This window comes from Pleurodeles waltl, chromosome 10 (genome assembly GCF_031143425.1).
Source record: "Pleurodeles waltl isolate 20211129_DDA chromosome 10, aPleWal1.hap1.20221129, whole genome shotgun sequence".
In the NCBI taxonomy this organism is placed as follows: Eukaryota; Metazoa; Chordata; class Amphibia; order Caudata; family Salamandridae; genus Pleurodeles; species Pleurodeles waltl.
In genome coordinates this window covers 818,112,695-818,134,437 of record NC_090449.1, presented here as the reverse complement: position 1 = coordinate 818,134,437, position 21,743 = coordinate 818,112,695, and the positions used below count along the sequence as shown (strand labels likewise).

Sequence of the window (21,743 nt, the reverse complement as noted above, 5' to 3'; positions counted from 1 at the left end):
AGTGGCCTTGTAGTAGATTTCAGCATCTGCTGCAGTTATTCCCCCACTGTAGGTTGATTTAAAACATTTAGTAAGGGTTATGCGGGGTTGCCCCTTTATTCCACAAGAAGAATCTAAGCATAGAATGAACGTTTGGAAAGGATTTAGGCAGTGCATAGATGTAATTTTGCAGCTGGTACAGGAGACAAGGAAGCTATACCAGTTTAAAGTTGGCAAACCACCCCACTAGAGACTACTTGCCTATCTAATAATGGTTGTTCATTGCCCAGGCGGACGCAATATCAAGGAAGGTGAATACCCCCATATATATAAACCCCCATAAGGCCACAGTTAAAGCAGCTGCCCAGTGCAAGTCTTATGGCTGAGCAATGATTGGTAAGATAACTGATTTGTTCAAGTCGAGTACTAGTCCGAATGTTTCCCCCAAATGTCTGCAAGATCTGAAGTGTTTGCGCTCTTGAGATTTTTGGATTTTGCTAAAAAGATTGCCAGGCCGTCCGCATAAAGGGCAATTCTGTCCGAAACCCCTGGACCCCATTCATACCCTAACATTTGTGCTTAGATTTGCAGCCTTTCTGGTAAGGTTTCTACAGTAGTCGCAAATAACAAGGGGGACAGTGGACACCCTTGTCGTGTGTCCCTTTCTATTGGAGAGCGTCTCAGACACCTCTGTGCCCACCCTAATCTGTACCGTTAGGTCAGTAAAAGACAGCTTTACATAAGCGATAAATTTGGGACCAAAGTTGAGATGTTTTAGAAGAGCAAATAAGTAAGCCTAGCTGATGGAATCAAATTCTCTCGATCTGCTAGAAGTATAGCAGCCAGTCGGTTTAGCTGGGCTGTCAGTGCTATGGCGTTATGAACTCATCTAATATTATGGCGGGTAGCTCGTCTAGGCATGAACCCCTACCTGTTTTGGATGCATCAATAAGGGAATGACTTTATCAAGTGATCCGCCGGCGCCTTAGCCATAATTTTGACCGCTGTATTGAGAAGGGAGATGGGTCTGTAGGAAAAGCACATCTGGGGGATTTCCAGTCATCAGGATTACTACTATTTTGGCCCTATGAAAGCCCGGAGGGAAGTCGCCCACACTTGGCTGCATCCTTAATGACGTCTTATAAGGCCATATTTAGTTTACACATAAATGATTTTAAAAATTAGCTGGGAAAACCGGTAGGCCCTAGTGTTTTACCGGTTTGGAGTCGGCTCAACCACTCTCTCTTTACTAGTCATATTCGCTTCCAATGATTGTCCCTGTGTTGGAGAGTGTCCGAAGAGGTAGGTCAGTTGTAAAGTTCAAAATCACTTGATCTGGTTGAGTATCGCTATAAATGTATATTCCCACAAAGTATTGTGTAAATTGATGGGCGTTCGCCACATCCCCAGTGGACAGTTGAGTCTTGTAAATATGGAGCAGGACTATGATACGAGATATTGGAACAAAAGTGATGGCGTTTGCTGGCCTTCATACTCCATTGATCTGTACATGATTGTGAGGCAATCCAGTCAGCCTTGGCCTTGTCCAGCAGAGAACTGTGTAATTGTGCCGGTGCCAAGTTAGTGTCCCTGTGACAGGCATGATGGGGATCAGCAACATATTGCCTTTCTAGCTTGTGAATCTGCATTTCTAGATCTCTTACCAACGGGTACTTCCTGCATTTTTGGGCAGGTAAATAGCTGGTAATCTCCCTTCTGAGGGTCGCCAACATCACTTTCCATAAGGTACCCGGGGATGTCAGTGTCTCGATTTTTCTGTGAAGTAGTGATACATTGTGTCCCCAGTATATAAAGTGAGCTTAGTGTCTTGGAGGTACGATGCCAACTGTCGCTACCTTAGTGAAGTCCTGTGTTGTTCCGTTCATAGGGTAAGTACTGTTCGTAGGATAAATAATTTAGGTGAGTGAACGGAAAGGCATCTAGGCCGAATTTGTGTATCTAATATGCTCTGCCTTAAATAGAAATTAAATAATTAAGGCGGGCTGAAGTGTTGTGTGCCTGACAAAGGTAGATCCACTTTCACCTTGGTGAAATAGGTGTTAGACATCAACGAGGTTCAAGGTCATAAGAAAGGGCTGCACTAAGGAGCCGGTGGCAGCCCCTCCTAGGTGTACTCGAAGTCTGTCAAGCACTTCGTCCACCACCCAGTCCAGTCTCACCCCTTCACCAAGTGAGTAGGTGGGTCTCTTGAAGAAAGAGGAAGTCTGCATGTTATTGTTTAGTCGCATGAAGAACCCTAGTTAGGCCATTGACATTTCAGGACTCAAGGCAAGTCTGAGAATCTAGGGCTGTGTTCCTACCAGTGACCATTTGGGGGGGGGAGAGAATAAGTGTATAAGGGAGGTGGTTGCAGCAGTGAGCGCCAAGAGTGTGTAGCGCATTTCGAGTAGAAAAACAAAAGCATAAGCCAACAGTTCCTTATCCCTCCCTATACTTCATAACTATGAAGCATCTGTCATGGGGCTCGTTGCCTAGCATTCCAGCAGGGCACTGCTGGTAGCATGCCCAAATGCATACCCTTGTAACATACTTTAACACTGGTTACCCTGCTCCAATCTGATGTCTACAGTGGCACAGGAGCTGTAGGTCTCTGGCAATGTAAAGAAGCGCACTCTCTGGTCATTGTGTGCCTGCTGCCCTGCAGAGTAATCCAAGAATAACCATGTCCTGCTGCCTCTGGGGATGCAGCTCAGTCTTGATCCTTCAGAGGAGACATCTGGACATTGGGCAATGCTTTGCTACGCACTGCGCTAACAAGTGCAAGTTAGTAATCTGATGTCTTGCTGCGGGACCAGGGCGGAACCCTCTGAATGACCTCTGTGCTCCAGCCAAGGCCTCCAGGGTGTTGATCTTCTGTGGGTTGTCGGGACTATCCTGCCAGGGTGAACAGAGTCAATGTCTACCTCGCCCACTGGCTGAGAAGTTCCTCAGAGGAGGCCACTCTACCCTCTCGTGCAAGGAGGCCAAGCCCCTACGCAGTGGGGAATGCAGTGGGGGAAGAACTCTTTCATTAGCCTACAGGAAAACCTCCTCCGGAGTGTCAAAGAAGTACTTTTCCTAGTAGGAAACCTCGAGTTTGGCAGGTAAAACGGCATTTATAGGATGTTCAAGTCCCTTAATAATTTCATAGCTGCAATAACAAATGTGCTTTGGTCTTTTACAAGTTTAGTGTAGTCCAGAAACTTCAGGATTTTGTGAGATTGTAGGTACCTAGAGATCAAGCCTGCCACTTGCCTCTGGCCTCCAGTTCCTGTCTGTTCCAGCCTCATCTAGTGACACTGTTGCTGCCGGGGTTTTTTCACTCCTTGTTCTTCCCGCCAACAGAAGTCCCGCCCACCTCAGGACCCCCTTAATGCTGGTTGTAGCGTGACCACGGTTCTGGTGTGCCAAATGTACACTAAAGGCAAGCCTGTCCGCACCCGGCGCCAGATCACTGACCTGCCCGCTCCTGGAAGATGCACCATCGCCAAGCTCTACAACCTTGATACCGCAGCAGACACTGCCACCGCACCGACACACACTCTACGGTAGGACCTTTCATCTGCACTCACTGCCACTTTACCTGCCACAGCACACACACTAGCCCACCAAACACTCCACAAGCACCACCTGAACAAACACACCAACTCGCATGCGCCCTTCTCAACACACACTTACTATGCAAACACACCACTGAGATTTAGGACCTCATCTCCACCCTTACACCCGATGTCCGCTTCCTCACTGAGACCTGACTGAACCACACTTCTGCACCCGACATCGCCACCACAATACCCAAATAATACAAGCTCAAACACTGCGACCGCGTCAACAGACCTGGCAGAGGGATGGCCATCATACACACAAGGAATCCATCCAGTGCACCACCACAAATGATGACCTCACCCCAGTTAATGAACACCTCAACTTCCAACTACAAACAGACAACAATACCACTAACAGGGGTACTCTCACCTACTCTCTTCCATGACCATATACAACCTTTTGTAACTTCGCCACCTTCATTTCCCCCTCGCCATATACTCCAGGAACTACATTTTCCTCAACAGCATAAACTCAACTCACCCAAATCGTCCATGAACTTGTGCACACACCAGGCCACATGCTAGACCCCATCTTCACCTTCAGTGACCGCATCAGGTACACCACCACCGAGGAACTCACATGGACTGACCACTCCATCGTCAACTTTACTGTCACCAGCTAATGGGCCTCCGCCTCCAGGCTGCCCAAAGCCCTCTACTGTAGCTAGAGCAAAGTCTCAAAAGACCCATGAATCAATGCCCTCAACACCACCCACCCCATCTCCTCCAACAACCTAGACCAGAATGTAAATAACTTCAACAATTGGATCACCAACTGCGCCTTCAAGATAGCCCTCAACCTCTACCACAGACAGTGGAGAGAATCGTAGAAAAAGGCTTTACCCTCACGCATCGAATCAAGTTCCAGTAGCAGCAAAGTACTCTTCAAAATCATCCAAAAATTCTCCAACCCCTCTGCTGCAATAAACATTACCCCGTCACAGGAACTTTGCAATAACCTTGCAAATATCTTCCACAACAAGATCGCAAACAGAAACATAAAACCCCAACCCAAGTCCACTAATTTATTTTATTTTTTTCAAGCAACACGACGACCTCGCTACCACCACAGACATCGGAATAACTGAATGAAGCCAATACATCCCACAGGAACTTCCTCCATCATGAACTCAGTCCACTCAGGGGTCCCGACAAGCCCATGCCCTTACCACATCTTCAACCTAGGCAAAGCCAGAATTAGCCACGTACTCACCCCTTTGTTCAAAACCTCAATTGGAAAACATGCAGAAGTCAAAGACCTACTGAAGAAACCATCTGCAGCCCCCAGTGAAGCCAGCAACTACCAACCAATCTCCCTGCTCCCATTCCTGGCCAAAGTAAAAAGAAAAAGGCTGTCGACCAACAACTCTCCTCACACCTGGAATGGAACTTGTACTCAACTCCTCCCAATCTGGATTCCGCAACAACCACATTTGACATTTGAGCCATGCTCGACTGAATAGAAACTGCTTCTCTGATCCTCATAGACCTTTTTGCAACTTTCGATACGGACTCCCACTACACACTCATCACAAGGCTGCACAACATAGCCATCGAAGGAGCTGCCCTCAGACAGGTCGCCTCTTTACTCTCGGGAAGAATGCAAAAAGTCCACCTCCCCTGTCCCCGCTCCCTACCTTTCACCTCTGAACCTCAAAAAATAATTTGAAGTACCCCAAGTATCCTCGCTCAACCCCACCCTCTTCAACACTTATGACACCGCCAAAACCCACAGACTCAACATCATATCCTATGCCGAAGACACACAACTCACCTCTCCCTCTCCGAAGACACCACAAACACCAAGACCAATTTCCACGACTGCGTAGCATATGTTGCCAGCTGGATGATGGACAACTGTCTGAAGCTCAGCACGGACAAGGCAAAATAACTGATGTTCGGAAACAAAAGCTCCCCATGGAACACATCCTGGTGGCCTTCAGAACTCTAACTTAATTTTACCCACCAACTGACCATGCTAGGAACCTAGGCATCATTCTGGACGACAAGCTAACCATGATGAACCAGGTCAACTCTGTATCCTCCTCCTGCTTCTTCATCCTTTGCGTGCTTCATAAGATATTCATATGGGTACCCCCAGCGTTCCAGATTCACCATGCCCCAGGCTTTCATCTCCAGCCGACTGGTCTAATGCAACACTTGCTTTGCAGGGATCATGGCGCACCTCCGACTACCCACCCTACAGAATGCTGCAGCGAGAGTTGTCCTGAATGTCCCATGACAGACCCACATCACCCCCTACCTCAGGGAATTCCACTGGCTCCCTGTACAGAAAAACCGCCAATTCAAGCTCCTGACCAATGCATACAAGGCCCTGCAGACCAGTATACTTGAACCACCACCTAAACTTTCATCAGCTCACCAGACACCTCTGCTCTGCGTCCCGCTCTCCAACCCTCACCTCCTGCATTCGACGTAGCAGATGCGGAGGTTGCCCCTTTTCCTACCTAGCAGCAAAGGCATGGAATGAGCCACTTTTTCAATTATGGACCTCCCCCATCTCTTCCAGAGTTCTGAAATCCCTGAAGACCTGGTTGTTCGGTTAACCAACTGGACCCTGCCAGCACCTGGATACTCTCACAGGTGACAAGTAGCGCTCTACAAATCTACAAATTGCAAGGAACTTTGCTGTTCCTTGCATGCGGGCATGATGTAGGATCGCATCACTGTATTCATAATTTGATATTTGGGCTAAGATGAAGGGGTTGCCTGAGGCCGGTTGTTGGGTCAGAGCCCGATGCGTCCTCGCAATAATAAAGCAAGGTGACAGGATCTCAGTTAGTAGGAGGGAGCGCCGGCACTGGTCTAAGACGTTTTCAGGGGTGACCCCTGGCAGCCGTCTGGGAATCCTACAAAGCAGTTGTTATTCCTTCATGCTCTCCCCTCCACATCCTCTTTTTGCTCTGTGAGCTCCTTTGTTGTGGAAGCAAGTCTCTTGATCACTCTGTATGTCAGCCACGGTATCTTCCACATCAGAGACTGACCACTGCCTTTTCTATCCTGTCTACAGCCTTGAACAAGTCTTGTCTAAGTAGCATAACATCTGTACCGACTGCCCCCATCTTAGCTTCCAGGGCGTTGCACAATTGGGCAATGGCCACAAAAATCATGGTAATATTAGACGGCCCACTTTGTCTGACCCCTCTCTGTCATGGTGCCCCCCCCCCCCATTGATTTATTGGCTGCAAGAATGAACTTCTCCAGTGTTCCCTGTTTACTGTTGGACAGTTTTATCTTTGGCTGTGGTGTCTAGGAAGGTTGTGTTCGTTTGCACCGTGGCAGCCCATACCTGCCAGCTCTCCTGCTTCCCAGAGGTGGCACATGCAGTCCGGCTGACCCATCCCACTTGGGTCCCCAAAGGCAGTTAGTTGGAGTCCCTGAATCTCCCAGGGTGGATGGGGATGGGGGTGGGGCTTTGGGAAGGGTGATGCTTGTCCTCCCCCCTGTATGGGCCCAGTGGAAAGGGGACGCAGGCAGCCGAGACCATCCGCTGATCAGTTCGACACCTCTGGAGGTGTTCCCAGCGGCAGGCCGTCAAGCCAGAACCTCCACAGTGAGAGTACACTTATCAATACCGGTGCTCCATCCGCTGTCCAAGCGGTGGCGGCATCTCTCAAGGGGGCTCCAACAGTTCTGGTGTGCCCAATCTGAGCACCAAGAGGGCTGCTGTCATCCCCAGCGTGGCTTCAATTGACCTCACCCTCTGCTGGGTCACGCTTTCCTTTTTGGCAAAGATCCGGGGTCCAGGCTGCCATAGTCCCACGGTGCCACTTCGTCTTGCTAATCCGGTCTGCCCCAACAGACCTGACAGTGCAGTGCCGGTCTGATTTGCCCCTCATCACACTGGTCTGGGCTTGCTTGTTTTGGTTGATAAGGACGCTCAGCCTGGGCATCAATGCTCGACCTTCTCCCCAGGCAGATGACTGGCCTCTCACCTCACAGCCCTCACAGAATGGACTCAGCAGGGTCTCTCTCCCACATCCCCAGGCGATTGTCAAGGACTCACTCCTCCAGTGATCAGAGGGACAGTTGGCAGCTTTTACAGGCTGCCCTTCAGCATCATAACTTGCTGCTGAAGCTACTCTGTGTACCACAACCTTGTGTGCTTTTCCCACAAAGCCTATTTGGCCCTTTTAGAGCAGATATCAAATCGCTGTTGGAATATCACAGGTCCCTTTAAGTTCTGCCAAATAGTCAATGAAGATGCCGCTTTGAACCAGAGACTTTGTTACTCAATGCTTATCTAAGGTTACCATCTTTGCAATAATAACTGTCTGGTCCAGATCCAGAAGTAGTAGACTAGACCACTATGCTTGTATCTCTAATGCATTCCTTCATAAGGTATGGTAACATTTTCCGTCTGGAGGAAGTCGAATGCTTGGTGAAGCATAACAAAGTGCTTTAAGTCTTCTTTTGCTCAGCAGCAAAGAAACTCTTCAGCTTTCCCCATGGGTCTTTTTGATAGGCTGCCGGTATGAGGCTGTGTACCCTAGCTCATCCTTCATTCCCGTGAATTGGACAGTTTTGAAGGTATCCTGTGGGTCCCCGACAGACGTCATAAATGACTTACACGTGCAAGTAATGAAGTTTCTTCAATCTTGGTGCATCTTTCTTCCCTTGCTTTCCTTTGAGACTGTGCAGTCTTCAAACATTGAGCTAGGATTGCATGCTCTTGAGTGCCACCCTTTTAATGGTGGGTTTAGATTGAGAGTCTTAGTGAATTTACTTTTTGAGTAGCTCCCTCAACTTAGCAGGGTAGAAGACAAGACACCTGGGGCAGCGTGTCCTCCCCAATACGCTACTCATATAATTCACGCCGCACTGTTGCTGTGCCCCCTGATTGGTCTTTGTATCCTTGGGGTGGCTGCTGGGTATAGAATACACTGCAACATCAAATCACAGGTTATTTGTATAGGAGACAATAATGAGAGTTTAAGGTTAAAACATTTGTTCAGAAATAGAGTGATAAGGTTATTAGTCAATTCAACGTACAGAAAAATTGCCCGTAGAATGTCCGGAATATGTCCCTGTGCTATTCGCCTCAGTCTGTTTGACAAGAAATCCCTGTGCTCATAAAGAATACAGTTGCAGTTTGGTTTAGACGCATTGAAAACCTGGGATAATACGGTTAAGAATTGCAGAAAGTTATCTTTTATCTATCTCTAACACAGTTCTCACAGCTATCAGCTCAAAAAGCATCAGCTATCATGCTATTGTGCAACAGTCTATCCAGCTCCCTCCGTCTCTCTAGTTGTACTCAGAAGTCTGCTCTGTGGATAAGCAAATAGTTACAATTACTGAATTCAATGAGAATGAGATTGGAATTGAAATGTCAATATGCCAGGAACCCACTTGTATCTGTCTTGCTCTGCATTGGGCAGCCCCTACTCTTTCCCTCGGACACCTTTCTAAAAAAAAAATTAGTCTGCAATCAATCAAAATTTAACATAAATGTAATATCTCTTTGCATGTTGAAACAATTCAAAACAATAGGTTTGTTCATTCAGAGGTGGATGGCAACATTCGTTCAGGTTCTCAGTTATAGTTTACTGCTGAAAGAACAAGGAACATGCATGAATACAGTTGTCATCTCCCTTCCCATAGCTTCCACGCTGTAGATCCATTCATAAAAGAAGCAATTTAGTAGATATTATGTTCAAGTAAGCATATTCCAAACCGGTTAGAAAGTTAATTATTATACATTATACTGCTTCCATTGTTTAAAACCGAAAAAGTTTGCGACATGCTTAAGTCATGCACAGGTCAAAAGCAAAACATCTGCTGTGCAATGAAATGTGTTAACGTTAACAGTTTTTCCTGAGCAAGTCAAGCAGAATAGGTCACACACAGTTTAAAACGAGTTTATGACTACGAAAAGAAACAGCAGTTAGGCCGAGCGTCATTTCTCATTTTAGTAGTTTCATATTGTTTATTTTTCTATTGGAAGCTTTAGCACACCTATTCTTTCTTTGCCTGACCTAGACATCTGTTGGTCTTTAAGTTGTTCCCTTGACTGTGCAGTTGATGGCGGGACAAAGAAAATAAGAATGATGCAATTCTTTTAATATCAATGGGCAATACACTGCTCGGGTTTGTGCATTGTGTACCTACAACACAGTAAATAACAACTTATGCTTGGTAAAGTAATCCAGAATTCTGCTGATAAATAGGTCTCCTAAATTGTGTCAAATGAGTCTTGATGGTAAAACCGTAGGGTCTTCATTAGGAGACCTAACTAGTGATTCAACATAAGGGTCCCACAATTCCAATAAAAAATACATATATTGATAAATACCAGCAACATCCTCTCCTGACAAACATAATTTTTGTGTGCTACCATCACTATTTTTTATATTGTTTATTAATCAGTGAGTTAGTCTAATGTTTGTAATTTAGAAATAAACCGTTGTAGCTGCACACATGTATCAAGGAAAATATCAATATTCAATTAATGAAGGAATAGCGAATTTATCCAAACCCAAAATGGGTAATATGTATTTATGGGTAGATTAATGAGCAAAGTGTCTCAAATCTAATAAGAAAGAAGCAATGGAAAAGAGGCAGTGGACCGTGAGGGATAGATGTAGGGTAGATTGGGGCTTGGGAAGATGCTATGGGCCTAATACATGTGGTCGGGTAGGAAGGAAAAAGTCTTTAGTCTTTGTATGAGTTCTTCAAGTAAGAAAGTAAAGCACTAAATTGTTTAAGACCGATTTGAAATTGTTGGATTCCAATTAATAGAATGTTGTGGTCCACTGTGTCAAAATTGAGGAAAGGTTGGCGAAGTCCACCAAGTTTGATGATCCCTGGCTGCTGTGTACTGCTCAGGAAAGCTTCACTTGCATTACAACTTTCTGTTTTCTGTGGGCTTTGACCACCTTCTCTGATTTTGGCTTTCCAGGAAGCTTTACAATGACACGATAATTGGTGGAGTCTTTTGGGTCAAGTTTGGCTTTTGTTATTGGTAGGGTAAGAAGGAATTATTTCAAGGACGCTAGGAGCATTCTCTTATGTAGCGAGATGTTGCCTTAGAGGGATACTGGTCTAGCCAACATATCTGCAGGAGTTGCAGCAAAGACAGTAAGGCAAGACTTGACTGAATGAGTTGAAGGAATGGCAGTTAAGCAAGACTTGACTAAATGTTTTGCAGTCTAAGCATTTTTAAAAGTGGGAGAGTGGTGTATGGTTAGTGGGTGTTAATGGTTAAGCTGAGGCTACGTGTCTGGTTCTGTGACTAGGGATTGTGTGTGTGGTTGCTGAGGAGGGAGTGTCAGACGTCTTGTGTATGTGGCATGGTTGAAGTGGTTCCTTTGCCGTTGGTAAATATTTGCAGTACTTTGAAGAGGTCACATTTTGGAATGCTCCAAATGACACTCGTTAATTAAATACACAGGATATTTATGACGTACAACTTTTGCATCCACATTTGCTTTGTGTTATTTTGTCTTTGGGTATTTGTGTGCAGTCTAATTGCTAGGCTGGAGATTTGCACCATTTAATTGGGAAGGAAATTCTTTTTTGAGTACACGTAGACTTCTGTGAACAGTGGGTGGTTGTAAACTCTAGGTTTGTCTTTTTGACAAGGGGCGCTGGTGGTTTCATGATCACTGATTTGAGTGTTCAGTAAGGGTTTGGGGCAGAGTTAGGTTTTCTGACAACTTATTTTAAAAAAATCCTTTTAGATTGCAACACTCACCAATTACATTGGTACATTGTCATATAAATTATGATGTACTAGCATAAGGAGCTGATAAAACTTAGCTCACCAATCTGTAACCCACTGGAACTGGGTCAGCTGCCTCTCTTGATCCCAATAAGGAATATCTGTTCATTCTCTCTTGCTAGATTAAAGACATATTGCTTGTGAACCCACCCCCATTCATTTACTATGTGCTTGTGTTTAGATAAAAGTCCCATTATATCCTTAATTGAAGTTTCCTACCGTTGGTCTTTTTGGACTCTGAATTTTTTCATTTGTCTTAACTTGAAACACCTGTTATTGTTGCCACGTGTAATCTATTTGAGTTGCAATTTGATGTTTAATGTTTGAATTTTACAACTAATATTTGCTTTTCATGGATGTTAACGTTTTTGTTTTATTCCTCCTAGGAATCTGTGTTTTCGATTGTGGCCAAAAATATTGTGGAATCCTGCATGAATGGCTATAACGGGACCATCTTTGCCTAGTGAGTAGTTGCAATTGTGTTTTGAAGTACAAGGCATACCCGTAACTCTAGTAACTTTAGGTGTATTGTTAGTCAAAAGTAAATTTTCAACATTTGAAGTTGGTTTTGACTTATGATTATTTGGTTGGGTCACCAAGTGGCACACACTGACAGTCCTGTTCTTTGCTCCAATGGTTATCAATCCAGAGGTTTGAAAAACCCTGCTTCTGATGGATACAACTACCTGTGGATTCCTCACCTAAAGAATTTTCCCCACGCGCCAGCCTTCAACGGAAATTTTCTTCTAGCTCTGCATGTCGACGATGACGTCACAATTGCCCGACTCCCACGCAACTCTGTATGACGTTATCCAGGCAATAAGAGGTCCTCATCGACGTGCAGACGTCGGTTCCCTTTTTTCCGAGCCTTCGAGTACATTTTTTTTTCTTCGAGGCTACCAGGGAGCTACAGTTTCACTTCGGTGTAACAATGTCGCAGCCAAGGAAGTCGGGTTTAAAACCCTGTAAGCAGTGCGGAGGTCGGACGTTGGTCACGTACCCACATGACAATTGCTTGTGGTGTCTTAGTTCTGACCACGAAGTCGAGGCGTGTGGTTCATGTCAACGCATGAATCCAAAGGCCCTGAAAGAACGGGAAGCCAAGTTGTTTCCTGCTCGGTCCAAGAAGAAGGAGAAGCATCATCACAGAGAATCTTCTTCTAAATCCACGAGGTCTCATCGGCGTCATCGGGACTCTCGGCGCCGGCATGGATCACGGCGCCGGTCGAGCAGGGACCGCTCCCGTTCGAGATCACCATCGGCTCGACGTCGACCGACGTGGGAGGTCAGCCCAACTGTTACACCCCTGACAACTCCAGCTTCACCGGCATTTCCACTGTCGGTGTACGAAGTTGATCCGCATCAGGAGCCGAGGGCTTTTCCGGAGCAGGTGGAGATGCCTGAGTCGACGCCTGCTTTGCCTCAAGCACCTGCTCCTCAAAGTTATCCGGCGTTCTCGGCGCTGGGCACGGATCCGGCAGCATTCCTTAATGCTATGTTTAATATCTTTGCCACCATGGCGCCTGGAGGTGTGCATGCGGGACCGTCAGGTCCTTTGGCCTTCAACATGGGTGTTCCGGCTTCTTACAGGCCAACGCCCTTTCTTTCTTCGGGCAGTACCGCTTCGGCGCCAATGCCTATGGCGTCGCCCAGAAGACCGGTGACGCCAACGCCGATGGATTCACCACGGATCCAATCTACCTTAAAGATGCCTGTAGCGCCGAGGGATCATGCGTCGGATGACTCCGAGGAGCAACGCTGTCCGAGGTCTTCGGCGTCTGCTGATGCCTTATCGACGCCGGGGATCAAGTCCAGACTGCGCTCCAGAAGGTTGGCTCTGAGGCTGCTGGAGGAGCCGGAATATGAGAAGCAGCACTTGGAGGAAGGGGAGATCATGGAGCCGTCAGCGGACCTGCCAGGTTTGGATACAACAAGTGGTCTAGACACTTCCCAGGAGTGGGACTTTGCTTCTCCGGGGGAGTATACAGAGGAGGCTGCCTCTTTCATGCTGTGGTGTGGAAGGCAGCAGACTTTATGGACCTTCCTCTTCCAGCGTTGGATGTTAAGACCAACATCCTTACTGAGGTGTTTCATCTAGCATCAGCTGTGGCGGAGCCGCTTTTTCATTCAATAAGGCTCTTATGGACCCTATTAGGGAAGTGTGGAAGAAGCCGGTGACTTCGACTACCGTGAACAGGTCGGTGGCGAGACGATATTGAGTGGCCCCAGGTGATCTGGTGTTTTTGTCCAAGCACCCGACTCCAGAGAGTTTGGTTGTACAAGCTTCGTGTTCCTCTCGTTCTGCCCCTGGATCGTTTCCAGGAGTTCCCGCTGACAGGGAGTCGAAGAGAATGGACCAGTCCCCTAAAAAGGCCTTCTCGTCATGTAGCCTGGTTTTGAAATCCACAAATGCTACTTGCAATACATTTATGCCCTTATGGATGAGGCTAAGGGGCACTCTGGATTGTCTAATGAGGTGCAGAACCTTTTGTCAGACACTCAGGTGGCGGCGACCCAGGTGATTCAATCTGGGCTGGACACCTCGGACTCGGTGGCCAGGGCTATGGGCACGTCCATAGCGACGAGGCGGCATGCCTGGCTGTCATCGTCGGGGTTCTCCCCTGATGTTCAGACCACACTGCTTGACCTGCCATTTGATGGAGACAAACTTTTTGGATCGAAAGCCGACTCTGCCTTGGAGCGGTTTAAGGAGTGTAGAGCCACGGCAAGATCCTTGGGACTGCAAGCAGCCACCTCCTCTTCTTTAAGGTCATTCAGGAGATTTAGAGGATTTGGTCATGGCGCTTCCTTTCGTGGCAGGCTCAATGCGGCAGGACATCAATCTTCAGGAGCTCTCTCTTATAGATCCTTCAGGGGCAGGGGTAGAGTACGCACTAGAGGGGCCGCCCAGGAGCACTCTGCCTCTTCCCCCGGAGGAGTGCAGCAGGGAAAGCAACCTTAGTTCTCCATCACTCCCTGTTCACACATCTCCTGTAGGGGGAGACTATCTCACTTTCTTCACATGTGGGAGTCAATAACCTCAGACTCCTGGGTCACCGATATTGTGGGGAAAGGTTATGCTCTTCCCTTTCGGAAGTTTACTCCTCCCATCCCTCCCCGCCCATCCTTCTGTTCGAAAGACCATCTCCTGTTACTGCAACAGGAGGTGCTATCGCTTTTGTCGAAAGGCTCAGTGGAGTTGGTCCCAGAGCAGGAGAGGGGTCAGGGCTGCTATTCAAGGTACTTCCTGATCCCCAAAAAGGATGGTCGGTTGAGGCCAATCCTGGACCTGAGGATTTTGAATTGGTTCCTCAAGCAGGAAAAGTTCAAGATGCTGACCCTGCCACAGGTTCTTTTGGCGCTGAACGAAGGAGATTGGATGGTGTCCGTCGACTTGCAGGATGCTTACTTCCATATTCTGATCCTCAAGTCGCACAGGAAGTATCTCGAGTTTGTGGTGGGATCGCAACACTATCAGTTTGCGGTCCTTCCGTTTGGTCTTACTTCGGCACCTCGAGTCTTCACAAAGGTGATGGCGGTGGTTGCAGCGGAGCTCAGAAGAATGGGGATAGCAGTATTTCCTTATCTGGACGATTGGTTGATCAAAGTCAAGTCTCCGGAGCTCTTGCGGCATCACTTGCAATCGACAACTCAGTTGTTCAATCTGGGCTTTTCGGTGAAAGTGCCCAAATCTCGCCTAGAGCCCTCTCAACGCCTCCTGTTTATAGGGGCAGTACTGGACACAACATTGAATCGGGCCTTTCCTCCGCCGCAGCGGATTCAGGACATTCAGGCGTTGATTCCAATGTTTCAGAATGAAGCGGTCGTTCCAGTCCTCAAGGTTCTTCGTCTGCTCGGTCGCTTCATGCATTCTGCTGGGCACTCATGCACACTGGCACATGAGGGCCCTTCAGTGGTGCGTCCGCAGGCAGTGGTTTCAACACAAAGGAGATCTCGAGGATTCGATCAGGATCTACAGAGACGCTGCAGCGGATCTCCAATAGTGGGCTGCGGTCGGCAACCTGTCTCAAGGAAGGCCGTTCTCGCTACCTCCGCTGGTGGCCACAGTTGTAACGGATGTTTCCACTCTAGGGTTGGGAGCTCATCTGGGGGACCTGGAGATCAAAGGTTGTTGGTATCCAGTGGAACAGAGGTTTCACATCAATCTGTTGGAACTGTGGGCGATACGTCTGGCTCTCAAGGCCTTCCTCCCTTCCCTTTGCGTTCAGTCGGTTCAGGTCCTGACGGACAATACTACTGCAATGTGGTAAATAAACAAGCAGGGAGGAGTGGGGTCGTATCTTCTCTGCAGAGAAGCTCTTCGGCTCTTGTCCTGGCTTCAGGACCATCGGATTTGCTTGGTAGCAAATCATTTGGCTGGAGTTCTGAACGTGCGTGCGGACAGTCTCAGTCGGCTCATTTCGACCGATAACGAGTGGCGTCTTCATCCGGATCTGGCCCTTTACATCTTCCAGAGGTGGGGATATCCACAGGTAGATCTGTTTGCCACTCGGGAGAACGCGCACTGCCCATCGTTTGCAGCCTCCAGTATCCGATGCAAGGAGCTTTGGGGGACGCGTTTCAGATGTCCTGGAAGGGTCCGTTGCTTTACGCGTTTCCTCCCATACCCTTGATTCCTCGGGTTTTGAAGAAGATCCACAAAGATCTTGTCCAAGTCATCTTAATAGCCCCGGATTGGCCAAGAAGGGTATGGTACTCAGATCTTCTCCAACTCTCTCTGTGCCCTCCGCTCCGTCTCCCGTACAGGGCAGACCTCCTCTCGCAGGCGCAGGGGCAGGTTCTACACCCCCACCTCTAAAGCCTGCACCTTCATGCCTGGAGATTGAACGTGGCAATCGGAGTTCCTTTTCTCTACTGCTGGAGGTGGTGGAAGTTTTTTTATCGGCCAGGAGAAACTCCACCAAATCGATCTATGCAAGCAGGTGGGCCAGATTTGTGACTTGGTGTGGAGAGAACCAAATTGATCCTTTGAGGGCCCATCTGTCTGACGTATTATTTGCTCTATCCTTGGCACAGAAGGGTTGTGCAGTTGCCACAGTTAAGGCTTATTTATCAGCGCTGTCGGCTTTTCTGTGCCTTCCAGATCAACCATCCTTGTTTAAATCGCTCATTGTATTGAGGTTCCTTAAGGGTCTCACTAATAAGTTTCCGCCCACTCCGTTTGTTATGCCACAGTGGGATCTTAACTTGGTATTGACCTTTCTTATTAGATCGCCATTAGAGCCAATGCACTCTTGTTCATTGAGACTTCTGGTTTTGAAGACTGTTTTTCTGGTGGCCATAACATCGGCTAGAAGAGTGAGTGAGCTCCAGGCTCTTAGCGTAGAACCCCCATATATTTATTTTTACAGGGACAAAGTGGTGTTAAGGACCAAGGCGGCTTTCCATCCGAAGGTTGTTACACCCTTTCATTTGGGACAGTCCATTACTCTCTCTTCTTTCTATCCTCCACCTCATCCATCTAAGGAGGAAGAGAGGCTTCACCGGTTGGATCCACGAAGAGCGTTGAGCTACATCGTCGACAGGATGAGAGAGTTCAGACAGGACGATCAGCTCTTCGTTGGTTACGTGGGAAAGAGGGTAGGCAAAGCTGTCCACAAAAGAACGCTGTTCAGGTGGGTCATTCTTTGCATCAGGTTATGTTATTCTTTAGCTCCGAGCCCATTCCACCAGGGCTAAGGCTGCTTCGTCTTCTTTGGCTAGAAGTGTTCCTGTGGTTGACATCTGCAAAGCGGCAATTTGGGCATCCCTTCACACTTTTGCTAAGCGTTATTGTTTGGACTCTGAGGTTAAGAGGGATAGCTATTTTGCACACTGCAGGATTTCTCAGGCACCCACCTCCGAAGGCGGTACTGCTTTGGGACTCTATTCTTTAGGTGAGGAATCCACAGGTAATTGTATCCATCAGAAGAACAAGTTACTTACCTTCGGTAACGCCTTTTCTGGTGGATACACTAGCTACCTGTGGATTCCTCACGGTCCCACCCGCCTCCCCGTTGCCTGACTGGTCTTACCACAAATTGCTTGGGTGAGTGCCCGTATATTGTACATATGTATATGATGATGCAATATATGTGTGTGTGTGTGTGTGTGTGCATGTATATATATTTATATATATATATATATATATATATTTATAATACAAGGAAATGCCTCCTTGGCATGGTTACCCCCTGACTTTTTTGCCTTTGCTGATGCCAAGTTATGATTGAAAGTGCGCTGAGGCCTGCTAACCAGACCACAGCACCAGTGTTGTTTCCCTAAAACTGTACCTTTGTTTCCACAATTGGCACACCCTGGCATCCAGGTAAGTCCCTTGTAACTGGTACCCCTGGTACCAAGGGCCCTGATGCCAGGGTAGGTCTCTAAGGGCTGCAGCATGTCTTATGCCACCCTGGGGACCCCTCACTCAGCACAAACACACTGCTTGCCAGCTTGTGTGTGCTGGTGGGGAGAAAATGACTAAGTCGACACGGCACTCCCCTCAGGGTGCCATGCCAACCTCACACTGCCTATGGCATAGATAAGTCACCCCTCTAGCAGGCCTTACAGACCTAAGGCAGGGTGCACTATACCATAGGTGAGGGCATAGGTGCATGAGCCCTACAGTGCCTAAGCAAAACCGTGGGTATACACTGGACCATTAATCCTCCAATCCCTTTCGTGTGTTTTAAGCAAAACCTTAGACATTGTAAGTGCAGGGTAGTCATAAGAGTATGTGGTCTTGGAGTCGGTCATACACGAACTCCACAGCACCATAGTGGCTACACTGAAAACTGGGAAGTTTGGTATCAAACTTCTCAGCACAATAAATGCACACTGATGCCAGTGTACATTTTATTGTGAAATACACCCCAGAGGCCTTCTTAGAGATGCCCCCTGAAAACATACCAGTGTGGAAGTTCTAGTTGTACCAGCCTGCCACACACCAGACCTGTTGCTGGCCACATGGGGAGAGTGCCTTTGTCATTCTGTGGCTAGTAACAGATCCTGTACTGGGTGGAGGTGCTTCTCACCTCCCCCTGCAGGAACTGTAACACCTGGCAGTGAGCCTCAGACGCTCACCCCCTTTGTTTCAGCGCCCCAGGGCACTCCAGCTAGTGGAGATGCCCGCCCCCTCCGGCCACGGCTCCACTTTTGGCGGCAAGGCCAGAGGAGATAATGAGAAAAACAAGGAGGAGTTAATGGCCAGTCAGGACAACCCCTAAGGTGTCCTGAGCTGAGGTGACTCTGACTTTTAGAAATCCTCCATCTTGCAGATGGAGGATTCCCCCAATAGCATTAGGGATGTACCCCCCTCCCCTCAGGGAGGAGGCACAAAGAGGGTGTAGCCACCCTCCGGGCTAGTAGCCATTGGCTACTAACCCCCCAGACCTAAACACACCCCTAAATTGAGTATTTAGGGGGTCCCAGAACCTAGCAAGATAGATTCCTGCAACCTGAAGATGAAGAAGGACTGCTGGCCTGAAGCCCTGCAGAGAAGACGGAGACACCAACTGCTTTGGCCCCAGCCCTACCGGCCTGTCTCCCCACTTCAAGAAAAACTGCAACAGTGACGCGTCCCCCAGGGTCCAGCGACCTCTGAAGCCTCAGAAGACTGCATCTAAAAGGACCTAGAACTCCCGAGGACAGTGGCCCTGTTCCACAAAGACTAAAACTTGCAACAAAGAAACAACTTTTAAAGGACTCCACGTTTCCCGCCGGAAGCGTGAGACTTTCCACTCTGCACCCGACGCCCCCGGATCGACCTGCGGAGAAACAACACTACAGGGAGGACTCTCCGGCGACTGCGAGCCCGTGAGTAGCCAGAGTTGACTCCCCTGAGCCCCCACAGCGACGCCTGCAGAGGGAATCCAGAGGCTCCCCCTGACCGCGACTGCTTGCTTCCAAGAACCCGACGCCTGGTAAAGACACTCCACCCGCAGCCCCCAAGACCTGAAGGATCCGACCTCCAGTGCAGAAGCGACCCCCAGGTGGCCCTCTCCCTTGTCCAGGTGGTGGCTACCCCGAGGAGCCCCCCCTTGCCTGCCTGCTTCGCTGAAGAGACCCCTGGGTCTCCCATTGAAACCTTTTGCAAACCCGACGCCTGTTTGCACTCTGCACCCGGCCGCCCCCGTGCCGCTGAGGGTGTACTTTTTGTGCTGACTTGTGTGTCTACAAAACCCCCCTGTGTCTACAAAACCCCCCTGGTCTGCCCTCCGAAGTCACGGATACTTACCTGCTGGCAGACTGGAACCGGAGCACCCCCTTCTCCATTGAAGCCTATGCGTTTTGGGCACCACTTTGACCTCTGCACCTGACTGGCCCTGAGCTGCTGGTGTGGTAACTTTGGGGTTGCCCTGAACCCCCAACGGTGGGCTACTTTGAACCCTGTAGGTGATTTACTTACCTGCAAAACTAACAAATACTTACCTCCCCCAGGAACTGTTGAAATTTGCACTGTGTCTAGTTTTAAAATAGCTTATTGCCATTTTTGCCAAAACTGTACATGCTATTTTGCTGATTCAAATTTCCTATGATACCTAAGGAAAGTACCTTTGATTTGAAGTATTGATTGTAAATCTTGAACCTATGGTTCTTAAAATAAACTAAGAAAATATATTTTTTTATATAAAAAGCTATTGGCCTGGAATTGTCTTTTGAGTGTGCGATCCTCATTTATTGCCTGTGTGTACACAACAAATGCTTAAAACTACTCCTCTGATAAGCCTACTGCTCGACCACACTACCACAAAATAGAGCATTAGAATTATCTCTCTTTGCCACTATCTTACCTCTAAGGGGAACCCTTGGACTCTGTGCATGCTATTTCTTACTTTGAAATAGTACATACATAGCCAACTTCCTAATATATATATAATATAGTGTTTATTTCTATTGATTAAGTTTCATATTATATACCAACTTTTATTTCAATAAGTTTGTTTGATGTACGCATATCACATCTGTAATGTCAAAGATCTCCTGTTCGCCTCAAAGGCACGTACAAAATGGTGATGACTGACGTCTGCACGTCGACGAGGACCTCTTATTGCCTGGATGACGTTTTACAGTGTCGTGTGGGAGTCGGGCAATTGGGACGTCAGCGTCGACGTGCAGAGCTAGAAGAAAATTTCCGTTGAGGGCTGGCGCGTGGGGAAAATTCTTCAGGTGAGGAATCAACAGGTAGCTAGTGTATCCACCAGAAAAGGCATTACCGAAGGTAAGTAACTTGTTCATCACAGCATACTTAGTTTACACAAACTATCAACATTCTATACTCCCCATGAAGGGATTGCTTCCTTTGTTTGGTTTGGTTTAGGGTACTTTCAGTGCTTTATACCCTTAAAGCTGTTGACAACCACAGAGGCCAACTGTCCATTATATCCTGATGATCCATTTAGATACTGTCATTACCAGAGCCCTTTGGAATGAACAACACCGCAGAAGTATTTCAAAGCCAATCCATGGCAGAGGAAGCTAGTTAAGCTGATCTTTCTGCTGCATTGTTTCCTCTTTATCCCTACATGTTAATCAGCCGTTTCACTTTCATAACTGCTCTCTTTATTGCATGCTTTTTGCATCCTGATGCACTGTTTGGCATTGAAATATGGCAGTTCTTGACCATACTAAATGTTATTATTCAATTACTATGTTATACACATAAACCTCCTATATAACACAGACCCTTGAAGAACATGAAAACAATAGCACACAATTTGTATGCAAGATCCGTTTTATTCAACAATTTCTGTGAATCATTGTGCTGGTAGATTTTTGAATTGTTGATGTCATGATTTTGTGAAAGATTGTGTGTTGGACAGAGCATACAATGATACTCATTTTGACCTGCTTGGAATTAAAAACAACTATTTTTGTTGACTCCTTAAGGAGTCTTGTGGCCCTGCTATCCTCTGCTTTATTTTAAATCCTGAGGATATAACATAAAGGACTTAAAAGAAAGGGATTGTGTTAAGAAGGTGAAAAGAGTGTTGGGCAGAGGAGTAGCAGAAGTTGGTGGAGGAGAAGGATGTGGTGCTAAATAAATAGTTTTTGGTAGATGTGACATTAGATAAGGTAGTGTAGGAAAGTACCTCTTTCTTGGCCAGGTTACCCCCATTTTCTTCCTGATGTCATTGTGCTTGACTGTGCTCACTGGGACCCTGCTAACCAGGACTCCAGTGATTATGCTCTCTCTCCTCTAAATGTGGTTATTTACTGTTAACACAGTATTTCACCCACAATTGACATACCCCCTAATAAGTCCCTATTGTATGGTACCTAGCTACCCAGGGCATTGGGGTTCCATGGGATCCGTATGGGCTGCAGCATATATTTTGCCACCCATAGGGAGCCCATGCAAAGGCTTCTGCAGGACTGCCAGTGCAGCCTGCGTGAAAAGGTGCAAGCACGCT

At 47.5% G+C, this 21,743-nt stretch overlaps 1 protein-coding gene across 2 annotated transcripts in view; it reads left to right on the top strand.

Moving 5' to 3' along the window:
• Window positions 1-21,743, top strand: part of KIF15 (kinesin family member 15) — a 930,781-nt gene that overhangs the window by 42,532 nt on the left and 866,506 nt on the right. For both annotated transcript variants that reach the window (XM_069211483.1, XM_069211481.1), the window contains exon 4: window positions 11,715-11,791. In XM_069211483.1, coding sequence (XP_069067584.1) covers window positions 11,715-11,791 — 77 coding nt within the window. The remainder of the gene's footprint in view (window positions 1-11,714; window positions 11,792-21,743) is intronic.